Source organism: Mustela erminea, chromosome 16 (genome assembly GCF_009829155.1).
Source record: "Mustela erminea isolate mMusErm1 chromosome 16, mMusErm1.Pri, whole genome shotgun sequence".
In the NCBI taxonomy this organism is placed as follows: Eukaryota; Metazoa; Chordata; class Mammalia; order Carnivora; family Mustelidae; genus Mustela; species Mustela erminea.
Window position 1 is genome coordinate 65391982 of NC_045629.1, and position 25549 is coordinate 65417530.

The following is a 25549-nucleotide window of genomic DNA, read 5'->3' on the forward strand; positions in this document are numbered from 1 at the left end:
CGATGGAAAGACCCAGCCCCACAGACTCCGGTTTGGTTTGTTGTTTTTTTTTAAATGCATCTAGTATTCAGGCAGTTCTCCATGAGAAGAGAAGCAAAAGAAAAAGAGGGTTTCCCAGTTCATGGTCACCGAACCCATTTCAGCTAGCACTCGTCGGCCCATCAGACACTCGGCCATTCGCAAGACAAGAGACCTCAACATTCCGAAGACTCCGCAAGCGGCCCGTGTGGTTGCAGCAGGTTAGAGGAGCAGTGGGAGAAACGGAATTTAGTCAAAATGAGTTTTCATCCAAGGATTACATCTCAGGTAGTTTCTTCTTCGAATGTTAGAGGTAGACGAAAGCTAAGTCTTCACTGACCAGCCATACTTTAGTCTGACTTAGAAGATTTAGCCTGAGGTTATTAGGAGAATGGAAGGTAGAGGGGCAAATTTCCCTGCTTTTCAGAAGGATACTTTGCCATCTGAAGGTAGAAACTAGCCAGCCAAAGCTCTGCCTCTAGGCCTGGAACAGCAGCCGAACAAGGAGTCATAGAGAAAGCAGAGAAGGTCAAGGAGAAAAAGATTGAGCCAATAATCAAAAGCAAGCATGTTTCTGAACATTCACCATTACACTACGAAACCAGGAGCAATACACCATTTCTTGCGGCTATTAGCCCACTGTTTGGTCATCTCATTTAATAGCCTTTGAGAATCATCCTGAAAAAAGTATACTCAGATAGTAAGCAAATAAAGCACAGATTTTTAACTGCATCATAGCATGTAATATTCTGCCAGACTGAATTTCTTCAGTTCAACTTCAGATATAAGGTATTTTCTCCTTAGATGTAAATGATGACATGTCACTGATTTTATAAATAATATTTTGGCTCGTAAAGTCTTTACTCATATACCACATGTATATAATTGACAGAAACCAATTAGTCGACTACAGAAAAGAGGTTTTGCTGGCTTTTTTTGGTTTCATGTTTTTAAAGTGTAAACAGTTTTGCTTTTCACTCATTAAAAATAAGATTCCTAGAACCAAACGAAAAAGAGTTGAAATCTGAAAACATTCCTTGCCTTACCAGTAGAAAGTGGCCAGGTTTCCAGGTTAACCAGAACTGAAGATACATTCCAAAATATCTAATTAAGAGTGTTTTACCCAGTGGATATATGAGAATATTCCAGCTTACAAGAAGTATTAATATTAGAAAGAAAATAGCATGAATATTTCCAAGTCTTAATTCGAAACTTCTAGAGGGGGGGGAAAAATCTCTGTATATTTCTGAGCAACCCTAAGCACAGTGCCATCATTAACAACAAATTCAAGCATCCTCTACTGTGTTCTATTATGACTGCTCAGCACTTAAAAAAAATAAGCTTTTCGCTTTATTTCTTGATTAAAACACACACACGCACATACACTTTCAAGTATGTTAATTACAACGGAACTACATGTATGAGAAATCCAGGGATGTTTGCGGGTTACGAATGCTTATTGCTGAGCTGTATAACTTTCAAAGAACTGAGGACTGTGAGAGTTCCACCTGTTCATAATGTAAAAAGCTAACTTTTGACCTAAAGAATATCTTCTGTCTGAATAGAACAGAAGAATATCTTCTGTCTGAATATCTTCTGTTTACCTGACCGCTCTGCTCATCTCCTGGAGGTTTAAAGGGTTCCATGGGAAGAACCCAGGAGCTCTAAGATTCTGCCCCTAAGTCCACTTAAAGGCCAGGTGACCTGAGCCACCCCATATCTCTTTAGGTACCAACATCCTGCTTTTAAGAGAGTGGTTATACCAACCTCTGGCTTGCCTAAGCCATAGCATCTTCTAAGGGACATTATTATCCAAGCAAAGTTCAACTTTTAAATAAGGCACATGGAACTGCTTAGGATTTTTTTTTAACATTTTAATAAAATGTGGTTCCTTTGGTTCACTTTAGATTAATCTCAAAGAAAGTTATCCTAAAGATAAAACAGCCATGCTTGCACTGGCAAGAGTAGGATTTGCGTTTCATACAGATGTTTATCTCATTTTATCATTTGTGTTTCATAATCATGTGACACTCGTTAAACATCAAAGGGAGAGGAAAAAGAGCATCAGACTTATAGAGCTGCAATGATTTAAGGCAAACCAAGAATGCTTTCACATAGCCATTACTCTGCAGTGTTTGAAAAAAATCACCACAGCATTGATGCTCAAACATTCAAAAATACTTGGGTATTTCTGGTATATACAGTATTTACTGCCTTTAGCTACATATGCTGCATTTTGCTCAAAAATATTTAAACCAAGACATACTTCTCTATGTTTCTTACTCAATCTTATGCTGAACACAATGAACTTAATTATCATCAATGGTGCTATTATAGGCTATTAGAGAATGGGAGGCAGTTTCCGTCAGCAGAGTTTTTGAAATGATTTCTCCTCCCCAATCAAGCTCAAGCATTGATGTAGACCTCACCACTCTAGTTAGAATGAGAGATGGAAACCATTTTAGATGTGCAAATCCCATCCTGTCTTAAAATGATCTATACTGCAACACCAGGAAGATTTCCATCTCCAGATGACTGAGGGACATCATACATTACAGCCCTCCTCTTCTTCCCATCTCTGAATTTGAAATTCGACTGGTTAGCGTCTAACAAACAGATGGTTTTCAACTGAGATTCCTGACTGTTGGAGAAAAGGGCATTACATTGCTCTGCTAAATAGATTCGTTCAGTAGCACATTTCCCTTAATTAATGATCACTTTCATTTGGGGGAGTGATGGATATGTTCACAGTTTTGATTGTGGTGATGGCTTCACAGGTGTCTATGTCCCTGTGTCAAAATTTATCAAACAAAAAAGTGTCCAGTGCTAGAACAGATGCCAGGTTGATTGTACCTGCTAAGGCTATTAGGGCTACTTAGCTGACCTACCTTCTCTGAAATGCATAATCCTTTCAAGGGAACTGAAATTCAGCTTGAGTGTTTTGTACTGCAAGTTTCAACCTCAGATGCCTTTCCATTCCTAAGCCAGGGATGGCAAATGCCAACCTTTCCTGATCCCCTGCCTTCTGATGCCTTCAGGGATTGCACATACCCCTCGTATGAACACCAACTTTAGGCTAGGTTTGAATAGCAAATCAATCGGAACAGAAATTCCTGCTTAAGAAGTAGGTGTGTTTAAGATTTTTTTAAATGTTTTTTAATCTTGTAGTTTGAGAAGTAGGTGTGTTTAAGATTTTTTTTTTTAATGTTTTTAATCTTGTAGTTCTTTGACTATATATAAACCTGCAGATGCAAATACCCAAGAGACTTTATACAAATCCAGAAATCCAGTCAATAGCCCGGGGGCCCAGGTTCTCCTCAGGAAGATGATAAGCTACTAACCTCAGGGCCAAAAGGGCCATATTTGTGTCCGGAGAAATCAGGTTGTTCGGAATAGAAGGCATAGACCGAAGGCCTGCGGGGAAATTGGAAGGTTCAGAATCTCCCCCAAACCACAGATAGCAAAGAATATCAAGTATCCCTCCACACTGAGAAAAACTCCTCTCAAATCTAGTTAAGTAATCTCCCAACCACTATTAATCTTAACACGGAAAAGATCTCTTTTGTTTCTTGGGGTGTGGGGACAGGAGGGGATTCTATTCTTTCCACATCTACCACCCCCTCCACTACCCCCACTGTGCTAACTGCCTGGTACCACCTTCAGGGAGCAAATGTCACAAAGGATTATCTGAACGCATACTCAGGTCTTTGATCCTCAAGATAATAGAGCCCAGTGGAAAGTCACATGGACCACAGGGCCAGCGGCCTGAACGAACATCTCCATTAGAGGGAGAACTCAGTCTTACTGCTTCCCTAGTCCTTGGGAGGCTGCTGCTGGCTCATTTATCAAAGCCAGGAACCCCCCAGAGCTCTGCTGTAGTGGCCAGGATGAACAGTTGTACTAACCCCTATAATTAAGGGGTCCCCTATGGTCTATGTCACCATATCTTTCTTAGGGAACTAAGGCTCAAGGCTGAGAACCACAAAACTTAGGAATCCCACACCTCGACCGTGCCCATCTAGTCCTCATCCTGTTCTGACCAAGGAGGGAAATGTGCTAGAAAGAAGAAAGAGGGCAAGTCAGGGGGACAGCAATAAATACCTTTCGTCGTCTGGCAGGGTGAGCCACTGCAGAATGGTTAATATTCTCCGCTCATGAGGGATGACCCTGGTGTGGGGTGGGGGAGATCATAACAAGCAAACATGAGGTGAGGTCACAGTTCTACACCCTCCAGCCTGCTTAGTCCTTGCTCTGGTAGCCAGGCCAAGGGCTCTCTATCTACTACCACCTGTTTTCACTTCCTTGTTGCAAAAGGCCCTCTTTCGAATTCGTGTTTAAACTTCCAATCCATCTGCAACATACTGTATGGCTCAACCTCTGTCGCATTAGAGAGACCAGAAACTCTGGTTCACAGTCAAATGCGGAACCTGCCCCATTGATCAGAGACTCTGCTATAAGTGGAAAGGACCCCAGGCTCAGAAACCTCACCATTGAGTGAGTAAAGCCATCAGCTGTGCCCACAGAGGGACCAGAACATTTATCCCCAGTCAGCATCTTGCTGGGGCGGTGACCACACTTGACCTCTATGCCACTTTGACCTCTCCGGGCCTTAGTTTACTTATTGATAAAAGAAAGATGACTGTGAAGATATAATAAGACAAGACAGAGGCACCTGGGTGGCTCAGTCAGTTAAGTGCCCGCCTTCAGCTCAGGTCATGATCTCAGGGTCCTGGGATGGAGCCCGCATGGGGCTTTCTGCTCAGCAGGGAGCCTGCTTCTCCCTCTTCCTCTGCTCCTCCACACCTCATGCACACACGCACACCCTCTCTCTCAAATAAGTAAATAAAGTCTTTTAAAAAATGAGACAACCCAGGGAAAAGGGCAAGTCCAGTGCCTACCACATAGTATGTTCCAAAAAATTTTTAATTTTTATTAATGATCATGAGTTATCATTCTAACTCTAAAGACCTATATGACTTTCGAAATGTTAATCTGAAACGCCACTCTTCCTCTATAAAATAAGGGGTTAGGAAAGGTAGTCTTGAGATTCTCTTCTAGCTCTATAAAAATCTATCAAGAACAGGCCCATATAATTATGAGACTGACAAAAAGGGTATAATCTTCATCCACAATGACTTTTGTGTTTAAGTCTCATTCCTCTGTTGAAATATAATTACCCGAGATCTGGCACCAGCTTTAAGGGCTCTCTGCTAACATGACAGCACCGGAGCCGGGGCTGAGTTTCGTTAAGACGTTCATGCGCAGAGCAATGTTTTTATTTATGGGGGAGACTGGTTTTCTGTTTCCTAACAAGGAGCACCACGGGCTTTTCTGCTCCCCCATCTGAGACCGGGAGTTAGAACTTGTTTATGGCAAACTCAAACTAAAGCCCAAGTTTAACCATGGTTACTAAAAATGGCTGCGGCCAAGAGTGAGCCCTAGCATAAATTACGTTCCCCAGGGGGTAATGATGTGTCAGTGTGGGTTCATGGGTTGTAACACACACACACGCACACGACTCTGGTAGGGGACACTATAATGGTGAGCATGTGTCGTGGGGACCGGCGGTCTATGAGGATTCTCTGTACCATCTGCTCAATTTGCTACGAACCCGAAACTACTCTAAAAAATAAACTCTACTGAAAACTTCCTGTGGGATGCTGGTGAGCGATCTACACTTCTACTCTTGGTGGATGTGAACAAGGCCAAGCCACGGGAAAGACGCATCTTTCTCCAAGGCAGAAACCTCCAGCCGGCAGGAGCGCTAACCCTGGAGCTCTTCCCCTATGTCCACCCTCTACCAGCCACACTCGCCAACTCCTAGATGGGACATTTGTCATTCCTCTGGCCCCCTCTCAGACGAGGACCATCCCACCAGCCCAGAAAAAGAGTCCTAATTTAAACAAAATCCAATGCCCTTGAATAAACAGGCCCCTGTTTATTATATGCTATAATGGAATTAGGACTAGGCACAGCAAAGCCGCATTAATCACTTCAGGTATTTAATTCAGCAGCCTCAGAAATCCCCTGTATCTGGACAAAATAATTACATATTTAGAATTCTTTCCTAACTTAGAAAAAAGCAAATGCTGTTGCGCTTCCATTTTACCTCGCTTGCCTACCTACCTACAAGTTGCTTCATATTGTGTAATCGGTGTTAAGTCACAAACGTGGACTCTGACGGACTTGCTTGATGCCAGTGGAAAAACACAAGCTAATGGAATTTGTGTGGCGCTCACAACACACACCTGCTCACACCTCTGCTAGATATGGGGTTTGTCCAGTGGTGAGCAAGGAATAAAAGTGTCCACCCCAAGGCCAGAAGGTTTGGGGTTAAATCCTGACTCCAATGTATGTTGGTGATGAGACTTCACCAAGTTATTTAACCTTTCAGGGCCTCTATAAAATGAGGACAATAATAATTCCTATCTCATAAGTTTGTTGTAAGGATTTACAGAGAGAACATATGTGAATCACTTCGGATAGTGCCCAGGACATTGAGTTTAGAGAACGTTAGCTTTTGTCTTCATGTACTGGCTTCACTGGTCCACAGAGACGACACACTCATTCGTGACATACTTGTTCAACATATGTGATGTTCAAGGCTTTTGTGTGAATGTGAATAAAGATACAAAATACTCCTACTAAAAAGACCCTTACAGAAGAGTCACAGTCCTCTGTTTAGGAAGACAAGGACGGGATTGTCACTTCTGGGCAGGGGCTGAGTGTGTGTGCGCCTGGTAAGACCCGGAGAGGGGCACTGTAGAAGACTGAGTATCCTTCCTAAGTATGATCCTGGGCACAACACTTTACTTCTCTCAGCCCCAGTGTCCTAATCTCTCCAATGAGGACGTGGACAGAGTGGTCTTGAACTTTCCTAGGAGTTCTAGATTATCTCTATGAGATTATCCCAGGAACCAAAAAGACATGGGCCCTAGCCATGTTTTTTTTTAGCCTAGTGTTTTTTTTTTAAAATATTTTATTCATTTATTTGACACAGAGAGAGATCACAAGTAGGCAGAGCAGCAGGCAGAGAGAGGGGGGGAAGCAGGCTCCCCGCAGAGAGCAGAGAGCCTGATCCCAAGACCCTGAGATCATGACCTGAGCTGAAGGCAGAGGCTTAACCCACTGAGCCAACAAGGTGCCCCGCCATTAGTGTTTAAAATCCAACACAGAGACAGCGCAAACCGACGTGGCAAAGGAAGCCTGTGAGCCCAAACAGAAAGGAAAATGGAGCTCATGCTGTTGTCTTCACCATCACTGTTTGATAGAGAAGTTGTCAGGAGACCAAGTACGTCAGACATGGTTGGAAAAGATAATACTGACTGGATGGCTCAGTCAGTTAAGCATCTGCCTCAGGCTCAGGTCGTGATCCTGGGGTCCTGGGACTGAGTCCCGCATGGGTCTCCCTGCTCGGCAGAAAGCCTGCTTCTCCCTCTTCCCGCCGCTCCCCTTGCCTGCTCGTTCTCTCTCACGTGCATGCTCTCTGTCACTCTCAAATAAATAAATTAAATTTTTTTTAAGTTTTTTTTTTTTTTTTTTAAAGGAGGAATGGAAAATGAAGGGCTAGATGAGGTATTTAGTGTTCAGGGGGGACAAATTACCTCAGGACACATATCCTCATTGCCCAGTCAATGTCCAAAGAGATGATGTGAATTAGAAAACAAATACCATTTATCGGTTACTTTCTATGTACTAAGGACCCTCTTACTCTCTTTCGATAAGTTAGCCCATGCCATCTTCACAACACCCTATGATGAAGATGTTCTCATTGCCATTTAAAGATGAGGACATTAATATACTGAGAGATTTAACTACTTGTCCCACAGTCAGCAGACTATGAACTGGCAAGGTGGGGATTAGAACCAATGTAAATACGCGTACATTCAGGGAATTACTGCCTTTGAACATGAATTTACACACACACACACACACACACACACACACGCAATGTAATGGGGCATCAGCTGAGGATGACTTTAGAATAAAATGTTATCATGTAGGGACACCTGGATGGCTCAGTGGGTTAAAGCCTCTGCCTTCCGCTCAGGTCATATCTCAGGGTCCTGGGATCAAGCCCCGCATTGGTCTCTCTGCTCAGCAGGGAGCCTGCTTCCCCCCCCCTCTCTGCCTGCCTCTCTGCCTACTTGTGATCTCTGTCTGTCAAATAAAGAAATAAAATCTTTAAAAAATTTTTAAAAATAAAATGTTATCATGTAAAAAGCAAGAATAATTCTAGGTTGCAGTCCTGAGCCACGTTAAAAAGATGGCCTTCAGAGTCTAAGTCTGCGGTCTAAATCTGGTTCTAAATTTAGGAATTTTCAGAATGTACCATGCGTGGATTCCCCGGATGTATATTTCATTAAATAACTGAAAGTAAAACCCTGGCTTGTTTTTTTTTGTTGTTGTTGTTTAGTTATAAAAAGATTAAAAAAAAAAAAAAAGAAAGAAAGAAAGAAAGGGAAAAACTGACTCCAAGTCCCTCCCAGAATACAGAGACAAAAGAACAATAGCCTGGAAAGCAAAGCAAAACTAAAGACATGTTTAGAGCACACAAAAGCTACCTTCTTAGAAGTAGCTTGAAATGGGTGGAGGAAATTACCATTCAAAATCAGAACACTGGGCCTTTTCAATGAAGCTCCGCAACAGTTTCGGGGGGCCAGGGTGGGGACTAGGTATTAATTATGTTATTGGCCTCTTTCCATTCTGCCAAACAAGTACGTTGTGGGGCAGAAGAAATCATTTCTGTAAGCATCTATGACGGTCCAGGGTTAAATTGGTAGATCAACATGTCATTTACGTGTCATTTCTAACATACCCACACTTAATTCTCAACTCAAAAAACCTCTTTAAAAAAAAAAAAAAAGGCAGGAAAAGGAGACTTTTACAAGGTCACTGTCTTACCTTCAAATCACCACACCCAATTTCAATTTAGTCCTTCAAATCTGAAAAAGCTACTTTTATTCCCAAATTTGGAGAAATAGACGGTCCCATTCTGGATTAATGTGAACCTGTGATTGCTTTCAGCACACTACTATTATAGAATAGTCAGATTTTTGTTAAGGCATAAGAGGCAAATATGGAAAGAGCTTTAGGTGGTTAAAAAAAAAAAAAATGGAAAGAACATCTCAGTGGGAACAAAATCCCCATGAAAGTTGAAACAGATTCCTTTTCTTACTAAGGAGCCTTAAAAATAATCAACATGTTGACACTTTTATTAGGTAAGTTTCATCATAAGACTATTTTATGAACGTTAACTACTAATACCCCATTGCCTCTGTGGGGAAAAGAAGTAGTTCCATTTTTCTTATTAGGGAAATCCTAGTGTTTGGTGGAAAATGGATTGGAAATCCATTTGTCTCCTATCTGGAATTTCCAATCTCTAGTCCTCTACATCAGCTGTCTGAGACCACACTAGACTTTTAATGTTGTCAGCCAAAATAAATATAGCAAGTCATAATATATTGAAAGAAAATGATAATGCAAACCCCAGCAATAAACAGTCTAAGAGAAACATACATTCCCCAGGTGGTAAGTTACCAAAATCAACAGGGACAGAAAAATCTTTAGGATGACAAGAAGAGAAAATATTCTTTACATTCTGTTAAGAAACGATGGGGGGGAAAAGAGAGAGAGAAGACCTCTAAAAAAAATACTTGGGAGATCATTCTAATCAGAAAATATTTAACAGCTCGAGTTCTTTTAGATTTAACTGAAGTAAAACCAAACTGAGTTCCTGTGTCATCAGCTAAATCATGACTGCGATTTTACAAACATTAACAAAAAAAGATAACTTACACCGACCAGAAGAATGTCCCAGCTTTCACCCCTTGCTTGATGGCTGTAATCCATAGCTAATGAGGAAAATATAAGAGGCTTATAAAATGTTCTGAGTTTTTGTCAAAGAAGAAGTTTTTAAAATATATTAGGTCAGATATCTTATACTTTACCCACATCCCACCATAAATTTCACATTATTTGTAATCATTCACTTTTCACATCTGGAAGTCAGAATCATTATTTTCATAAATGCCATTTAATACATTCTCTGCAAAAGCTTTCAAAAACTGTTCTGTGATCCTAGTGGCATTTTTAACTCTTATTTCATCTCAAAAGTCTCTCTTTACCTGTCTTTTCTGATCATTGTTTTGAACATTTCACTTCTATGACGGAATTCTGCTCATCAAAGGACCCAGGAGTGGACCATATGTTTCCTGTACTATTGAAAGCCAACAGAGGAGAACCCCAATGGTACACAGATGCCAGAATCTTGGAACTTAGTTTCGTCTTGTTTTAAACAAGGTGAATGAAAATGATGAAAAGAAAAAAAAAAAAGCTATTTTTTATCCTGGATTTTCTCATGTATCTTTTATTTAGCCTTTCAATAAATAGAATTTAAGGAATAAGCTCCTGGGATAAGTTAGGGGAACCAAGCATTTCATTGAGGCTTTTAAAATATTCTTTCCAGCACATGTTGTAGGGCACAGAAGATTCAGTGGTTAAGAACCTGAGCTCTGCAACCAGATCACTGGGTTTTAAGCCTTGCCTCTGTCACTTACCAATGGTGCAGTCCTCCAGTGAGTTCCTTAAGCTCTCTGGGCTTTGGTTTCCTTTAAAATGTAGATAGTATTACCAAGCACGTGGGATTATTCTAAGCTTTAATGAGTTAATACTTTTAAAGTCCTTAAAGCAGTGTCTTAGCATTTGGTGACCGCTGGATCAATTTTAATCTTAATTATGATGCAATGGAAAGAAATATAATCCACTTATTCTAGGAACATTAAGAACAGCTTAGGATGGCCAGTGTCCCAATGAACATAAGTGTGTACAAAGAACCTTCCCCCCACTCCTCAGGAGGCAAGCAGGAAATGTGGCTGCTTTGTTATAAGACCCAAGCAGAAATGGTCTAGGAATTGCAGCAAGTCCCTTTTCAGGTTTCCTTGTATCCAAACTTCCAGGGGGTCTTACAGACTCCAGGGGAAACCTCTGGGGTTTGAGGAAAGGGGAAAAATGGGAGTTGTGGTGTTTCCATGAGGGTGGCTATGTCTTCGGAAGGGTCTGAGACATCCGGCCTTGGGGAATTCTGCAGATTCCCAAACCCCAGAGGAAGGACTGAAGATCTCCAGCCTGGCAGAATCATAGCTCTTGCAGTTGGCAAGTAAGGGATGGGCAGGAGAGCTTGGAGAACTCTCTCAGACTGGAGGAGGTGTGAGCTGCCTTGGGAACACCAGCATGGGGGAGGTGGTGCCCTCATCCCATAGGGATGGGTCATAGCAATAAGGATCTCTGATGGCTCTGACTGCCCTTCCAGACTTTAGTTCAGAGCATCCGTCTGCTTTACAGACAAACTCTGACATGCTGTTCCGCAGGCCAACCAGGATTCAAAATTCATTTCGTTTCAACCAGAATTCATTCTTTTTTTTTTTTTTTTCCCTTGGTGATCACATTTTTGAAAGGGTTAGGGGAAAAAAGATCCCTTTAGTTTATGAATTTTTGAGTTATCTTCAAGCCAACTCATTTTGGGAGTGGAAGAATCCTTGGTCATTATTTCTTAATCTCAAAATCTGGGCAGGGTTCTCTTTTGAATGTCTTCTACACTTGAAGATGCAATCATGCAAATCTCCCATTTTCCATACACGGTAAATTCTTTGTTTCAGCTAACTCTTCAGAGAGGGCAATTAGTACAACACCATCTCCCCAAACAAAGAGCATCGGGAATATTCCAGTTTATTGATCTATATATCTCCATGTGTTTTCTCATCAATTTCTACAGTAGTCACAGTTTCTTCCACAGTTTCCAGTATCATATTTAAATGTTGACCATAAGCATGTAATCTGCCTCAAATTTCTCTGTCCTTTCTCATTTCCATATGAATTTGTTCATCTAGACCGAGCCTAATGATACCCAGGGACTCTTCTAGAGTGTAGGTGGTTTGCTGCTGGTCCACGTGGTCTACCAAGTTTCAAACCTTGTGCTCTATCCCACCTCTGGCAAGAGAACATGAGCCCGTCCCCTACTGACCCCAACTGCCTCTGGAAACTGAGAAAATGCAATGTCAGGGAAGTAGAAAGAAATTTGCCATGCACCCTTTTGCTTTGTAGAGTTTGCATTGGTCATCTGAGACTGGGGCAGATCTTCTGGGGGAGGCATAAGCTGGGCCCATAAGGAAAGGTCATGGCCAGGCCTGGGCACATCCATTCTTTCTCATTGGCAGCAACCCTACTGTCAAGATTCAGTCAAAACTAAGTGCTGGGCATCCACCAAGTGACTCAAAACCACATCAGATCCCAGAGAGACCATTTCTCACACACACACACACACACACACACAGAGAGAGAGAGAGAGAGGAGGATAAGGAGGGGTTCCGAAGGACAGAGAGAATTTCAGGCAGACTCCCGTCTCAGCTTGAAGCCCTCACCTGCCTTCTGGATCCCATGACCCTGAGATCATGACCTGAGCTAAATCAAAAGTCAGATGCTTAACGAATTGAGTCACCCAGGTGCCCCAACCAGTTTCTTACATTAAATGATCTATTTCCAAACTTACTTTAATTTCAGAGACTCACGCTAGTGTTTTCCTATCCAAACAACTGCATACAAAATCCAGTGCCTTCATATTTACAAAGAAGTTGTACTAGGCATTATCCTGCAGTTGCGAAATATAAGATTAATCTGGGGTTTTCTAACAGAAATTTTTTAATGCAATTTTGCCAAATCATGAGCTCGCACTTTCAAAAGTTATGTTGTAGAATTATGCTGATGTTTGTGTTATCTGGGCAACAGGAAGCCCTATGGGTAACCTTTAGCTCAGCAATGCACAAGGAAAAGAGCACCAGAAGGATCTTTGCAATGGTATAAGGAAAGAGCACGGGGAGAGAGAGTGGCAGAAGGGAGTATGCTAGAATGTTCCCAAGGGTAAAGTTAGGGTCATATGCCCTTTATACTTTTGTGCACTTCCCCAGATTTTTACAGTGACAATTAACATCTTTGTAATTAGAAAAAAAAAAAAAAAAGGTCAACTGTAAGAAGCAAGCAAACCAGGAAGACAATTAAATGGTAATTGTTTATTTATATATATATTTATTTATATACAATTGTTTACATATCTAATTTTATATGTGTATGTGTATATATGTGTGTGTGTGTGTATTTTCTTTTATTTAATTTAATTTTTTTTTCTGGAGCACCTGGATGGCTCAATTGTTTGAGCGTCTGACTCTTGATTTTGGCTCAGGTCATGATCTCAGAGTCCTGGGATTGAATCCATGGCAGGCTCAGTGATCAGCAGGGAGTCTGCTTGAGGATTCTTTCTCCCTCTCCCTCTGCTCATCTCCCCAGCCCCCCAACACTCTGTCTCTCTCAAATAAATAAATAAATCATTTTTTAAAAATTTATTTCTTCTCAAAAAAAAGGAAGCAAAAACATTCTTTCTGCTTTTTGGTACAAATCATATTGGCCATATTTTCCAAAAGAAAAGTGGGAGCATGGTCAGAAAAGCGCAAAAAGTGAACAAATGGAAGAATATTTAAAATTTTAAAACATTTAAAAACCTCAAACAAAGGGATCCTCGTGGTAATGCAGCCATTCTGTCAGGGTTTAGCAAATGGTGGGAGATTGAAACATGACATTCTTAAGTTAAATCAGATCATAAGTAGCTCTAAAAGCTACTTGGTAGGTCATATGTATATATTATATTTCTGAACACAGAAATTAATTCTAGTAATTACAGAGGAAAAAAGTCACTAAAATGTTGTTTAAAAAAAAAAAAAGTTGAAACTAAGCTTCGGGGGCTATTAGAGAAAGAGAGAGAGAGAAGTTTCAAGTTCCTTATTAATTCAGAGAAAAGGGAATCAGTATTTCTCTGAATTTGAATGAATATAAATTTCCCCCAAGACTGGTAAAACAGCACAACAAAAATAACCTGACAGGACACTGGTTTGGTTTCCCCACCTTTAATGCCAATAATTCTCCATTGCTCTGCTTTATCTAGAGGCAGCTTTCAACACTTATGTCTTAGTTATGACATTTTGAAGAGGGAACAAGTGGGAAAATTTTTGTACCTACTTGATAGGTTATTAGGAATTTTTTTAAAAAATGCTCTCTCATTGGAATCAGAGGATTTACGTGTGAAATCCAACACACGATCACATTAAATTAAATGTGAATAGGAGAAGGGGAGAAGTTTTGAAAAACAAAATAAGCAAAGAAGTTTTTGAAAGACATGAGCTACTATTGTAGTGTTTCTAGCAGTTCTTCGCAGGGAAATGATTCCTTTGCATTCAAAAGCACAGAGCCAGGATGAATGGAATTCCGGGAGACCAGAGAGATGGCTGGGGCTGTAGCATCTGCTGTAGGAAATCACTTACTGAGATTCAGATCAGAACAAGCTACCATATGAGGACTGGGGTTGCAGCAGAGCAGACTGTGAGCCTGTGTGGCTCTTTGGAAGTGCTTAGGGCCTGAAGACAGTGACTGATAAACTACAAGGAAAAAGTACAGGCAAACATGCCTCAGATATGGTCCAGTTCAAGTTCAATCCAGGACACAGTAGTGGGGTCCCTGAATGCATCAGGCTGTGGATTACAGCCTGAGAATAAAGAGATTGTACCCCCTTGGGGTCCAAAGTCTAAATTTCAAAAACATATGGTCACATTTATGACAGAAATAATGTGAAAACCCAAAAGAGGGTCCCTGAGCTTAGCCAGGGCTGGAGGAGCTTAGTGACCGCCTGGGGACAGATATTTCAACTGAAATTTGAAAGATAACTAGGAGTCTAGGAGCAAAGCGGCTAAGTGAGCTTAGAGACCCCTCAGTGCAGAGCAGAGTCCAACCTAAGTACCTTAGGATACAGTAAAAAGAGGGGGAGAGAAGCCCAGATTTATAGCAATCTATAGGAAAGAAACAACAGAATAAGTAAAAAGTAAAATTTTCCTGAAAAGACAGCAAAACCTCCCACTAGCAGGATAATGAACTAGGCAGGAAGAGAGGTAAACAATGACTGGCCCTTTCCATCAAGCCAACCCTTTAGGACCGGAATTTCATGCCTGCTCTAATGTCACCCTGCTTCTCTTTGCCATCGTTCTTGCATTTTCCCACTACAGTAGTTCACGAGGGTGGTCTCCGGACCAACTCACTGCGTGACCGCTGCTGGCAGACGCAACAGCAGACCAAGCCTCTCGAGGAGTGGTAAGAAAGCACCTGCTCTTCCTGGAAACGCCTTGCTCTAGAAACTGTGGCTTCGGAGGACTTGCATTGTTGAAGGTGGGGGGTGTTGGGCTTCTCAAATCCCCATCTTTTGTGGAGTTGGAGTCTCGTAGGGAGTCTCATTCATTGTCCACTTTGCTGAGTCCAGATTTAAACCAAACAGAGAATTTCCCACTGAGATATCTTCGGTAATTGCAGGATTAGAGCGGAGAGATTTTTCAAAGAAATGAACACGCTTAAGGAATTTCAGTAAAAGTATGTAGCGTACTGTCATAATAAGAACCGAGTATAATTTTAAAGCAATGACAACAACAAAAAGAATCCCATTAAAATATGTATGAGAACTGTAGCATCATAAAGTGAATGACAACTTTTAATAGCCCATTGGGAGGACTAACAGATTAAAAGCAGACCTGAATTGGCTAAAATGGCTATATCTGTGCTACAAAAAAAAAAGGGGGGGAGGGACGAAATTAAATTAAATAAATTATTTTTGGAAGCCTAATGTAAGATTCAAATTTTCAGATGCATGATATACAAATGCCTCACTCCATCTATTAAATTTTAAAGTAGGATTAGAGTGGTTCTTATTTACCATTTACTCTGACTCCTTTCTTATTTAGCCAAATGTCTTTCATGGTTTCATCATTCAGTAAAAATAAACTGAGTTTAATTTCATTACCTAAGATTTTTATAAATATTTTCTCAACCCCAGTTATTTTTTTCCACTGGTGATTTTGGGAAATGCAGAAGCCTCTGAGAGGATGGGATAAATGCCTGAGAAACATTTATTAAGGCTCATCTCTTCTTCTAATATTTCTAGTTTCTTATTCTGTAGTTCCTTACAGTTTCTGTCACTATATTTTTTGTATATGCTTAATTTCAATAATAAATACATGTTTAAATTATAGCTACTATAATTATATATATGATCATATATATATAATTATATATAATTATTATAATTTCTATGTTCCTTGAAATTTTTATGGTGTCCCCTTTGTTCAAGAAGATAGAAATACAAATCAAGAAGAAGACCGAAGTACAGATTCCACTGTAAGTCGTTGTCAACACTAGGAAAACACTAAACTTGGTCAAATCTGTCAACATTGAGAATCAGGAAAGAGGCAAACAGAATTGAAAACGACTTCATCCCATTGGGCAGCTTAGCGGCATTCCCTCTGCTCTGTTTCTGCAGAAGTTAGTGAAGGTGTGGACGGATCTTCTGAGCCACGCCAACCCAGACGGAAACTAATGTCAACACTTGGGGTAAGGTGATCCAATTTGATAAAATTACTATTGCTCTCTATCTCCTGTGTGGTTCCTCAGGCAACTTTGTTTCCATGACAAAATGAATATAAAAAACCAATGAGCAATACTTGACAGAACTCTCATGTTAATAATTTTATTTACACATAAAATGTTCCTCTATCGTAAACTTTGTGAAATCCAACCTGTAAACCAATTTCACTAAGCTCACAGCTCAGGTCATCACAGACTTCTGGGAGTCCAGCCTGAACAAAGACAGCAGAATCAGAACCTCTACTATAAAGAAACACTTTACAGACATACAAGGAGTCTTCCAATACTTATTTTTTTTTTTTTAAATGAGAAGCCTATGTTTAGCTTTGCATACGGTTTTGTTAGGCATGCATCTATTTTTGTAATCATGAATGACCTTTAATCAAAGCAATACCATTTTTTTCTGACTTTTTGTTCTCTAGCTTGCCCGCAGATTGGAGCAAAGATTTCTGGGTATGGAACTGCTCGGGGATGGTAGATTCACGGACGTGTGCAGACAATGGCCATCTGCATGTCATGGCCGATATACAAGGGTCTCAGTCCTCTGTCCTAACCAGAGCTCCGGGAGGTCGTGGCCTCCAGTCAGAGTTGACATAAGGTGGGACCATTTGCTGTCTTTCTTCTTCTTTTCTTTCTTCTACATGTTTTTCATTGGCTGTGTATACTGGGCTGTGTTCCTGTGGGGATCTTGGCCCTTTTACCCTGGGGCATGTGCCCTTGGTTCAATTCTACACATTCAACAACCTTGTCTCACGTTACCCATTTGCTCATGTCTGACCAAATCAAGTTGCCTAACCTCGCATTCAGTCATAGGAAAAATATGATGTAAAAAGCCACCTACATCCTTTTTTTACTTTTTGACCGTCCATTAGATCTGAAGTAAACAGGATGAGTTCTTTCAAAGTATTAATTTGCTGGTCCAAAATGAAGATAGGGTTCCACTTACACGTAACTTCCAAGAATTTCAAAAAAAAATTTTTTTTCAAAAAAAAATTAAACAAAAGAATTCATGAATTTCCATTGGGTTCATTGAGCTCCTTCTTATCAGCAAGTTTCTCTGTCTCTGTTCGTATGGTACCTGGGCCAAAATTTGGGGGTAGCCCTAATCATTCACTTCTCTTTTTCATCATACCCCTAAATCTAGTAAATCAGTAAGATCTGACTATATATTCCTTCCTCAAAATGTCTCTGAAATTCATCTTCCTATCACCATTTCCATCACCAGCATCTAATAAAGACATTTATCCTCTGGCACATTTATAATCATAACCTCACCTACACATATGCACACTTATATAGAGACACACGTGGACATAGAAATATACACATTATTTACACACATATATATAGGTATTATGTGCACAGATATATATATACAACACTAAAGGGCAGAAACATTGCCAAGTCTGAGGAAATTATATGCATCTTTTATGCAGGTAAAAATTTGGGGATGAAATGGTTCAGTGCACAGACACACATACACACAAAATGCAGGACTTACTGGTTGACCTCCCCACCATCTGTGATTGAACTTCTCTCGTCCTCGAAGATGGAAAGTGGCATCAAATACAGGATCATACATTGAATTGCCAACAATTCCATGTGATTCTGGATACAGTCCCTTTGTGTAAAAGAAAATTTACTGTTAAACTACCAGTATGATAATCTGTACATATGAGTTCTATCATATATTTTCTTATCATAGGAAGTTTTAGAGCAGTATTTAATTTCCAAATTTATATAAGATACTGTGTGTGTCTGAGCAAACATGAATGTTGTCTTATTAATCATAAGCAATCTGAGAGACTTAACAGGATGATAAGAAAGTTAATATTTGGGGTTTTTTAACTGTTGCGATTTAGTAAGATGATAATAACTTTTATTGCAATAAGTTAACCTGCAGATTGATATTTACTTATGTGCCTCCAAAGAAGCTTCTATTTATAAATACACTTTTTCTTTTCCCTAAGTTCTACTTCTACCTCAGAACCCCTCAAATTCATCATAATAACAAAATAAATTGTGTTTTTAAAGAAGAAAACAAGGTAGGACTGGGAGTATCTGAAAACAAAAACAAAATGCCCTGAAGTCAATATTTTTATTTGAAAACCCAGAAAATAAACAAAACAAATCCTGTGGTATCTGATAGAAGCTTAATGTATGTGTTCAAACAGAATGGTACCTGAAAAAAAGTTTTCAGTTTTGAAGTGACCATGAGGTTCAGTCCCTGACAAAGTTGTAAAAGGCACTTACCGTGAACAGCTCAGGCAGACAAGATAGCAAACAGACAGATTTTCCTGGACCACTGAGAAATATGTTTTTTTTTAAATCACCCTTTAAGTCATTTCAGGATGAAATCTACACCCACTCCCTTTGAATCTACATCCTTTGAAAAAATACTTAGGAGGCACCCTGGTGGCTCAGGCAGTTAAGCATCTGCCCTTGGCTCAGGTAATGATCTTGGGGTCCTGGGATGGAGCCCCATATGGGGACCTCCCTCCCTGCTCAGCAGGGAGTCTGTTTCCTCTCTCTTCCTCTTCCCTTCCCCACCCCGCTCGTGTGCTCTCTCTCTCTCAAATAAATTAATTGCTTAATTAATTAAATTTTTTTAAAAAAAGAAAGGACAGAAAAAATACTTACAGTGGCCAAAGTGTATAAGTTAGGGAAAGTTTTCGTTGGGTACACGGGCCTCATGTAGGGAGAGTGTGTGCCGCAAGACCCTAGGGACAGAATTTCAGACATTAGGACAAGAGACCCAACAGGAGTCACTTCACGTATGGGACTCCATTTCAGAAACCACCAAAGACTTCAGTTACAATCACTTCTGTATTTCAAATAATAGACTACATCTACTTGTCCAGAGCTCTCAAAGCTCATAGCTGAGCATGCACTGGGCAGATTATGGATACTGACGAGAATACAGTATGAAAAGGACTTACGTAGCTTTTCAATGTTAGGCATGACCTTGCTGCCTTTCTTCATATATGATGCACGGAAACCATCGACGGAAAAGATGATTAACGGAGGGCGAACAAACCTTCAAGAATAACATATTAAGCTTTACAAAACATCCTGCTACAAAGTTTCCATTGTGTCTTCTCATTCTGCACAACTGAGACCAGGAGTTTCCAAGATGAAACTTCAAGTGAGGCTATTGGTTAAGGCCTGGGCTGCCAGCCACAGGGCATTTGTGATGACCAAAGTCCAGAGTTAAGTGACCAAGGTCATAAAATGGCCAGGGAAGGGACTGGATTCCAGATTTCCCTTGCCGCCTCTCATACTGCAAACAAGGTTTTTCACACCGTATAAAGTTTTTTTATTTGCCTGGAATAGGTGCTTTCCAATTTGCTACCCATAAAACTCCTATTCATTCCTTAAAACCCACCTCAAGTTTTCCTTTTCTATAACATTGGCTGCTCACACTTCTGAATTCCTTTAAGATATTAATTCATACCTCTTTTTTCATTCACATACATACTACATTATTTTGATGCATATTTTATGTCTTATCCATCTTTCTATTTCATAGACCTTTAAGTAGGGCTTCAATAAATGCTTATCAAATACATGAATGAATGAGTAAATGAGCATAAAATTTATAGCAGTGGCACTCTTGTCCCTAAAACTTATAGAATAATTCTTTTAGGTTTAATCATAAAATAACTTTAAAAATAATCAAAATTGATGAAGACCTTTAAAAAGTTCATCAATAAAGGACCAGACGATTCATTTAACTAGAGCAGGATCTGATCAAATAGGTCCTCTGTTATCGTCTGAGGACAGAATTGGCCGGTCAGACTTGAGAATACTAAACTGCAGGAAAACATTTTTTCCTGATATTTGACTTGAGTTTATTGAAGCCACATAACAAATAAGGCGTATTTCAGATGCGTCACAGATAAGGCACATAGAATGATACTATCGAAGAGTTCATTATAGTTGTGACTATTCTCCATTAACAGGGCTTCTACTGCTAGACTGCTTTGCCCCCCAAAATAACTGAACACATGTTAAACAGTCAGAAACGATGGCCATTCCATTCAGAAAGTCCAAAGAGGTACAAGTGGCTCATTAAAGCCAAAGGAGGAGATGAAAATCAAGACAATATCTTAATTTTGCGTCACAGGCTATGCTGCTGAGAAACAAAAATCCACTTGAAAAAATACATTCATGATAACACACTTGTTGATAATTTATTTTCTGCCAGGCATTTTAAGGGTCCATGAATTTTCAGCAGTTTCCTGGAAGGCGTAGTAAGTGCCTCATGCTGGTCGCCCTTGAGCTGTGGGGGTCACTCAAGCCTGGCTACACCATAGCGATCAGTAGTTGTCAAGTTCCTGCAGCATCCAGTAGGAGTTACCAGCTTGGATGATATTTTTGAGAAGTTCTGTAGTCCTCCCCACCCCCCTTCCCAAAAAGGCAGAAGCAGCCTTCCCAGGAAAAAACAAACAAACAAACAAACAAACAAAAACTCCAAAAAAAAGAACACCAAAAAATAAATAACAAATAACAAATCAATGCCAGAAATGTATCTTTCCTTCTCTGGCGGTATTTACATACACTTCGTAAAATCTTCAGTTACGGTGAAGTATAGAGATATTCAATCTTTAATATGTGCAGAGGCAATAGAAGAAAAGGTTTTAAAAAGTCCCTACTTTGGGGCTCAGTGGTTAAGCCTCTGCCTTCAGCTCAGGTCATGATCCCAGCATCCTGGGATTCAGCCCTGCGTCAGGCTCTCTACTCAGCAAGGATACTGCTTCTCCCTTTTCCTCTGCTCCTCCCCCTCTCTCAAATAAATAAATGAAATCTTAAAAAAAATAAAAGTAAAAAGGCACTACTTCAAGATGTGCATTCTAGCTTTCGATGAATTAATCACTTCCAAGTACTTGAGTATAAGTTTACCTGTATAAGATGATCTCAGCTTTTACATTGTTTGTCACCATTTACCTATCTGCCTCCTGGGATGTTTTATCAACTAATATGTAAAACTTCATCATGTTTATAAAAGGCACTTACCCTGCAGGGCATTCTGGGGTCTTTATCTCCTCACAGTTGTCATCTACCCAGTGTGTCTCTCCTATAAGGGAAAGTGGGTAAATTCACTTGTGAATCTCATGGTCAATGCCAGCCACAGCCCTAAAGACCGCAACCCCAGGCCCCGTCCCTGTCTTGCTGGATACTCCTTGCTTATGGAAGACCATCTAAACAGAAACTCTGAAATAAAGTCCAGTGTTGGTTTGGCTTACTAAAGTACACCCATACATAATGGAAAAGCTAATATTTAATAGCCCCAAGTGGTGTTTATGAGAGCCTTCTGAGTCTAAATGGTTTGTAGATAAAAACACCAGTGGCGTCAGTGAACAAAATTTCATGTTTGTTTCCCTCCAGAAATAAACTGTTTGGTCATTAAATGGAACATTCTTTTCTCCACCACTGAACATCTCAGAGCCATAGAAACTATGGCACAACTTCCCTTCAGTTGCGGGGAAAGGCTTAGAATACTCAGGAATGATAGATTGGAAGATTGCAAGAGAAAGATGATTTGCCACTGGATCAGCGTTCAGCCCGTGAATTTAGGGAAAAAAATCAATGCCCTTTCAATTTTCTCTTCCTCCAAGGTCTAAGAGCTTTCCTGAGTTACCCCATCAAGAATGGAGAACAGAAAAATGTTCAGGTTTAAAACTAAAGAAACATTAACAACGAGGCTTCCTTAGGAAAAAATGAAAATTATCAAAAAGCATTTACTTTAAATGGCCCTAAGGCAAATAAACATCACGTATTTTGACCATCGGAAATCGGAAATCACCCTGGTAATAAGAACCTGACTCCTGACAGCTGGGTAGGTTAGTAACATGCTCCTTAAACTGGGGGGAGTTTTACCACGTATCTAGTAACCCAGGGCTCTTACAAAAGTACTACAACTAGAAGTTTTAACCAGGAAAATCCAATGTTGAATGGTTCAGTGACCAGACACCTAGGACTTTTTCTGGTCTTTTCTCTTCTAATAGCCTCTGTGGTTTATTGTTACATTTACTACATGGGGGGGGGGGGGCGGGGAATAAGAGTCTCAGTTGATTGTATGCTTTATCAAAAGTTACAATAGGGGCGCCTGGGTGGCTCAGTGGGTTAAGCCGCTGCCTTCGGCTCAGGTCATGATCTCAGGGTCCTGGGATCGAGCCCCGCATCAGGCTCTCTGCTCAGCGGGGAGCCTGCTTCCCCCTCTCTGTCTGCCTCTCTGCCTACTTGTGATCTCTCTGTCTGTCAAATAAATAAATAAAATTTAAAAAAAAAAAAAAGTTACAATAACTGTTTGGGCAGGGGAAAGTTTCCAAATTCAGGATTTATGGAATACCTTCCCGCCACAAACTGAACACGAAACACGTTCAGAACGGATTTGCTTTTTTCCTGAAATCTTTTCACAGAAACTCTTCTTAAATGTTCCATGGCACAGCAAGGAAGAAGGACTTAATTTTGACAATAAAGTGACTTGCAACGTTTACATAAAGATTCTTGGATCTTTCCATTAACCTCTGTAATTGGGTGCTATGGTAACTTGAAATCCTTAGAGACAGAAACATCATCTTTTATACTTTTGTTAGTTCACCGACTGGTATTTACTATTAGAATAAAACCATCATATCCCACAATCGACCATACCAAGAGAACAGATATGCGTGCAGAGCTTTGGGGTACAGCAGGAACTGTGCGTGCCCCGACCCTCTTTACCAGCTGGTATGCACATCTTCAGGCTGCTGCTAGTGCCTCAGTTTATAGCTTACATCCAATGGGTACAAAAGCCATGTCCCCCCCGCCCCCGCCTCAAAGGGTAAGAACACTATTATTTACCTTCCAGACCTTGCAGTAAATCACGCCAAGGTGAGGCTTCCCCTAAAACCACATCCTTGCTGGCTGCCCCCTGCCCTGACCTCCTTCTTGCTCCCTGACGTGGTTTTCCCACAGAGCACTCCCTCAATACATTCCACGCAAGGAATTCCATCTCAGGCTCTGCTTTCAGACAACCTGATCTAAGACCAAGACAGGAACTTTAGTAAACTCTTCGTTATTAGGATTCTACCACGTTCTGGAATTTGGGGCAATTTCCTTGTTATTTCAGATCCGTGAAATGCAGGGAAGCAAAACCAAGAAAAAAGCATGAGAAATTTAAAAACACAACCCCTTCCCTCCTTCCAAACCCATATCCAAGGTGTTATAGCCCCAACATCCAAGACTCCTTGGAGCATCTCCAGTTTTTAATCTTTTAAAGCTCTAGCCAACCCATGGAAACATGTACCTTTGCAAACCACTTGGTAATTAGTACAGCAGTCTCCTCTGGCCAGGCAGTCCTCTGAGCAGTGACAAGCATTGTCTTCGTTTCTTACTTCTCCGCATCTGTCCTTAGTACACTCCCAGCCGCCCGCTGAAATCGGCACAATAAAACACTGTCACTGCTTCTCACAGACCAAATGAAAGAGGCCACAATTGCTCACAAGTGTTGCCAACAAAAAGAGCTAAAAATCCCACATCATTTAATCTGCTTGTGAAATTAGAGTTGGCCTGAGGCCTAGATGATATTTGGAGGACTTACAAATAGGTTGAATTCCTAATTTTTCAAATCAGAGTACGAAGCCAAACATAATTGGGCTCCTTTGGAAAAATGGAACCTTTACCATTTGTACACTGTACTAAAAAAAAAAAAAAAAAAAAAAAAAAAAAAACAGGAAAATGTATGGTGTGTAAGGTTTGTGATAGGTGTTTCCACCATCTTAGGCAGAGTAACTACAGCTGGGCTCTTTTATTTCCCAAAGTAGCTTTGCTTGACATTAAGGAACTTGATTTAATTACAAACAATAGTGCAACCAAATCCTCTCCTGCTCTAAGTTGCAGCTGGAGGGTCCAGTCCTAAACAGAGAGATGTAGAGTTTAAAGGGATATGAAAAACACTCGCAGTGCCAACCATCAACCAAAATATGGCCTCATCTACAATGAGGGGTCATAGCCCCTCCTCTCCGGAGGCCAGTAGATGGGTTACAGATTTCTGTCTGAACATACTTGATTCAGAGCTCATGGTTTAACTCAAACAGTAAATATTTAAGAAAATTAACATTTTCATTTAAAAGAGAGTGCTAGGCGCGTCCCGGCGCAGAGGTTTAAAGACCCTTTGGGGGTCGCCCGTCCACCTCAGGTCGGGGTAGTCGGCCGGTGCGGAGGAGGGTTCCCTTCTCCTAGACTCCGCCACACGCACGACCCCCCCGGGGCCGGGGTTGCTGCGCCACGCCACAGTCTTTGCGCGGCCATCGGGAGGGGGCTACCCGGTGGCCCCGTCGGGTCGTGCGTGTGCGTGTGCCCCGCGTCCCTCGGTGGGCGGGGGGGGGGGGGTAGGTGGGAACCCACTGGGAAAAATAAATAAATAAATAAAAGAGAGTGCTAGGGGCACCTGGGTGTCTCAGTGGGTTAAAGCCTCTGCCTTTGGCTCGGGTCATGGTCCCACGGTCTTGGGATCGAGCCCCGCATCAGGCTCTCTGCTCAGCAGGGAGCCTGTTTCCCTCCTCTCTCTTTGCCTGTCTCTCTGCCTACTTGTGATCTCTGTTTGTCAAATAAATCAATAAAATCTTTAAAAAAAATAAAAGAGAGTGCTATATTTTTTTGCTTGCATTTTCATCTACTAAACTGGAAGCTCCATAGCAGGGGGGGGAAAGAAAAACACATATCTCTTCACCGTTATGTCTCCAGTATCTGAGACTGTGCTCCACACATGCTAGGTGTTCCCTGAACATGCATTCCATCTACTTGCAAATTATCATGAAAATAAAACACAACTCTTTAAATTCGGGGTTGATGTACTAAGAAACTCCATAATAAAGTCATTTATTCAATACATATTTCTATTATGTTTTCCATGTTCCAGGTGCTGGGGGTGTGGGTCATGAAGAACAAGAAAGACAAGACAAGACATCTTCGTGGAGCTTCTATTCCAATTGGGAAAGACAGACCATAGGCAAGCAGACCAGGAGAAACAAGATAATTT

General features: G+C 40.8%; 1 protein-coding gene and 1 pseudogene across 7 annotated transcripts in view; both read right to left on the reverse strand.

The window, feature by feature from the left end:
- The window catches only part of ENPP2 (ectonucleotide pyrophosphatase/phosphodiesterase 2), a 106903-nt gene that overhangs the window by 40676 nt on the left and 40678 nt on the right, over positions 1 to 25549 (reverse strand). For all 7 annotated transcript variants that reach the window (XM_032316066.1, XM_032316068.1, XM_032316065.1 and 4 more), the window contains exons 4-11: positions 23816 to 23941; positions 21541 to 21601; positions 19464 to 19561; positions 19165 to 19244; positions 18026 to 18145; positions 9817 to 9872; positions 4120 to 4185; positions 3360 to 3432 (exon numbers count right to left, since the gene is read on the reverse strand). In XM_032316066.1, the coding sequence (XP_032171957.1) occupies positions 3360 to 3432; positions 4120 to 4185; positions 9817 to 9872; positions 18026 to 18145; positions 19165 to 19244; positions 19464 to 19561; positions 21541 to 21601; positions 23816 to 23941 (680 nt within the window). The remainder of the gene's footprint in view (positions 1 to 3359; positions 3433 to 4119; positions 4186 to 9816; positions 9873 to 18025; positions 18146 to 19164; positions 19245 to 19463; positions 19562 to 21540; positions 21602 to 23815; positions 23942 to 25549) is intronic.
- Positions 9886 to 11975, reverse strand: LOC116575490 (annotated as a pseudogene).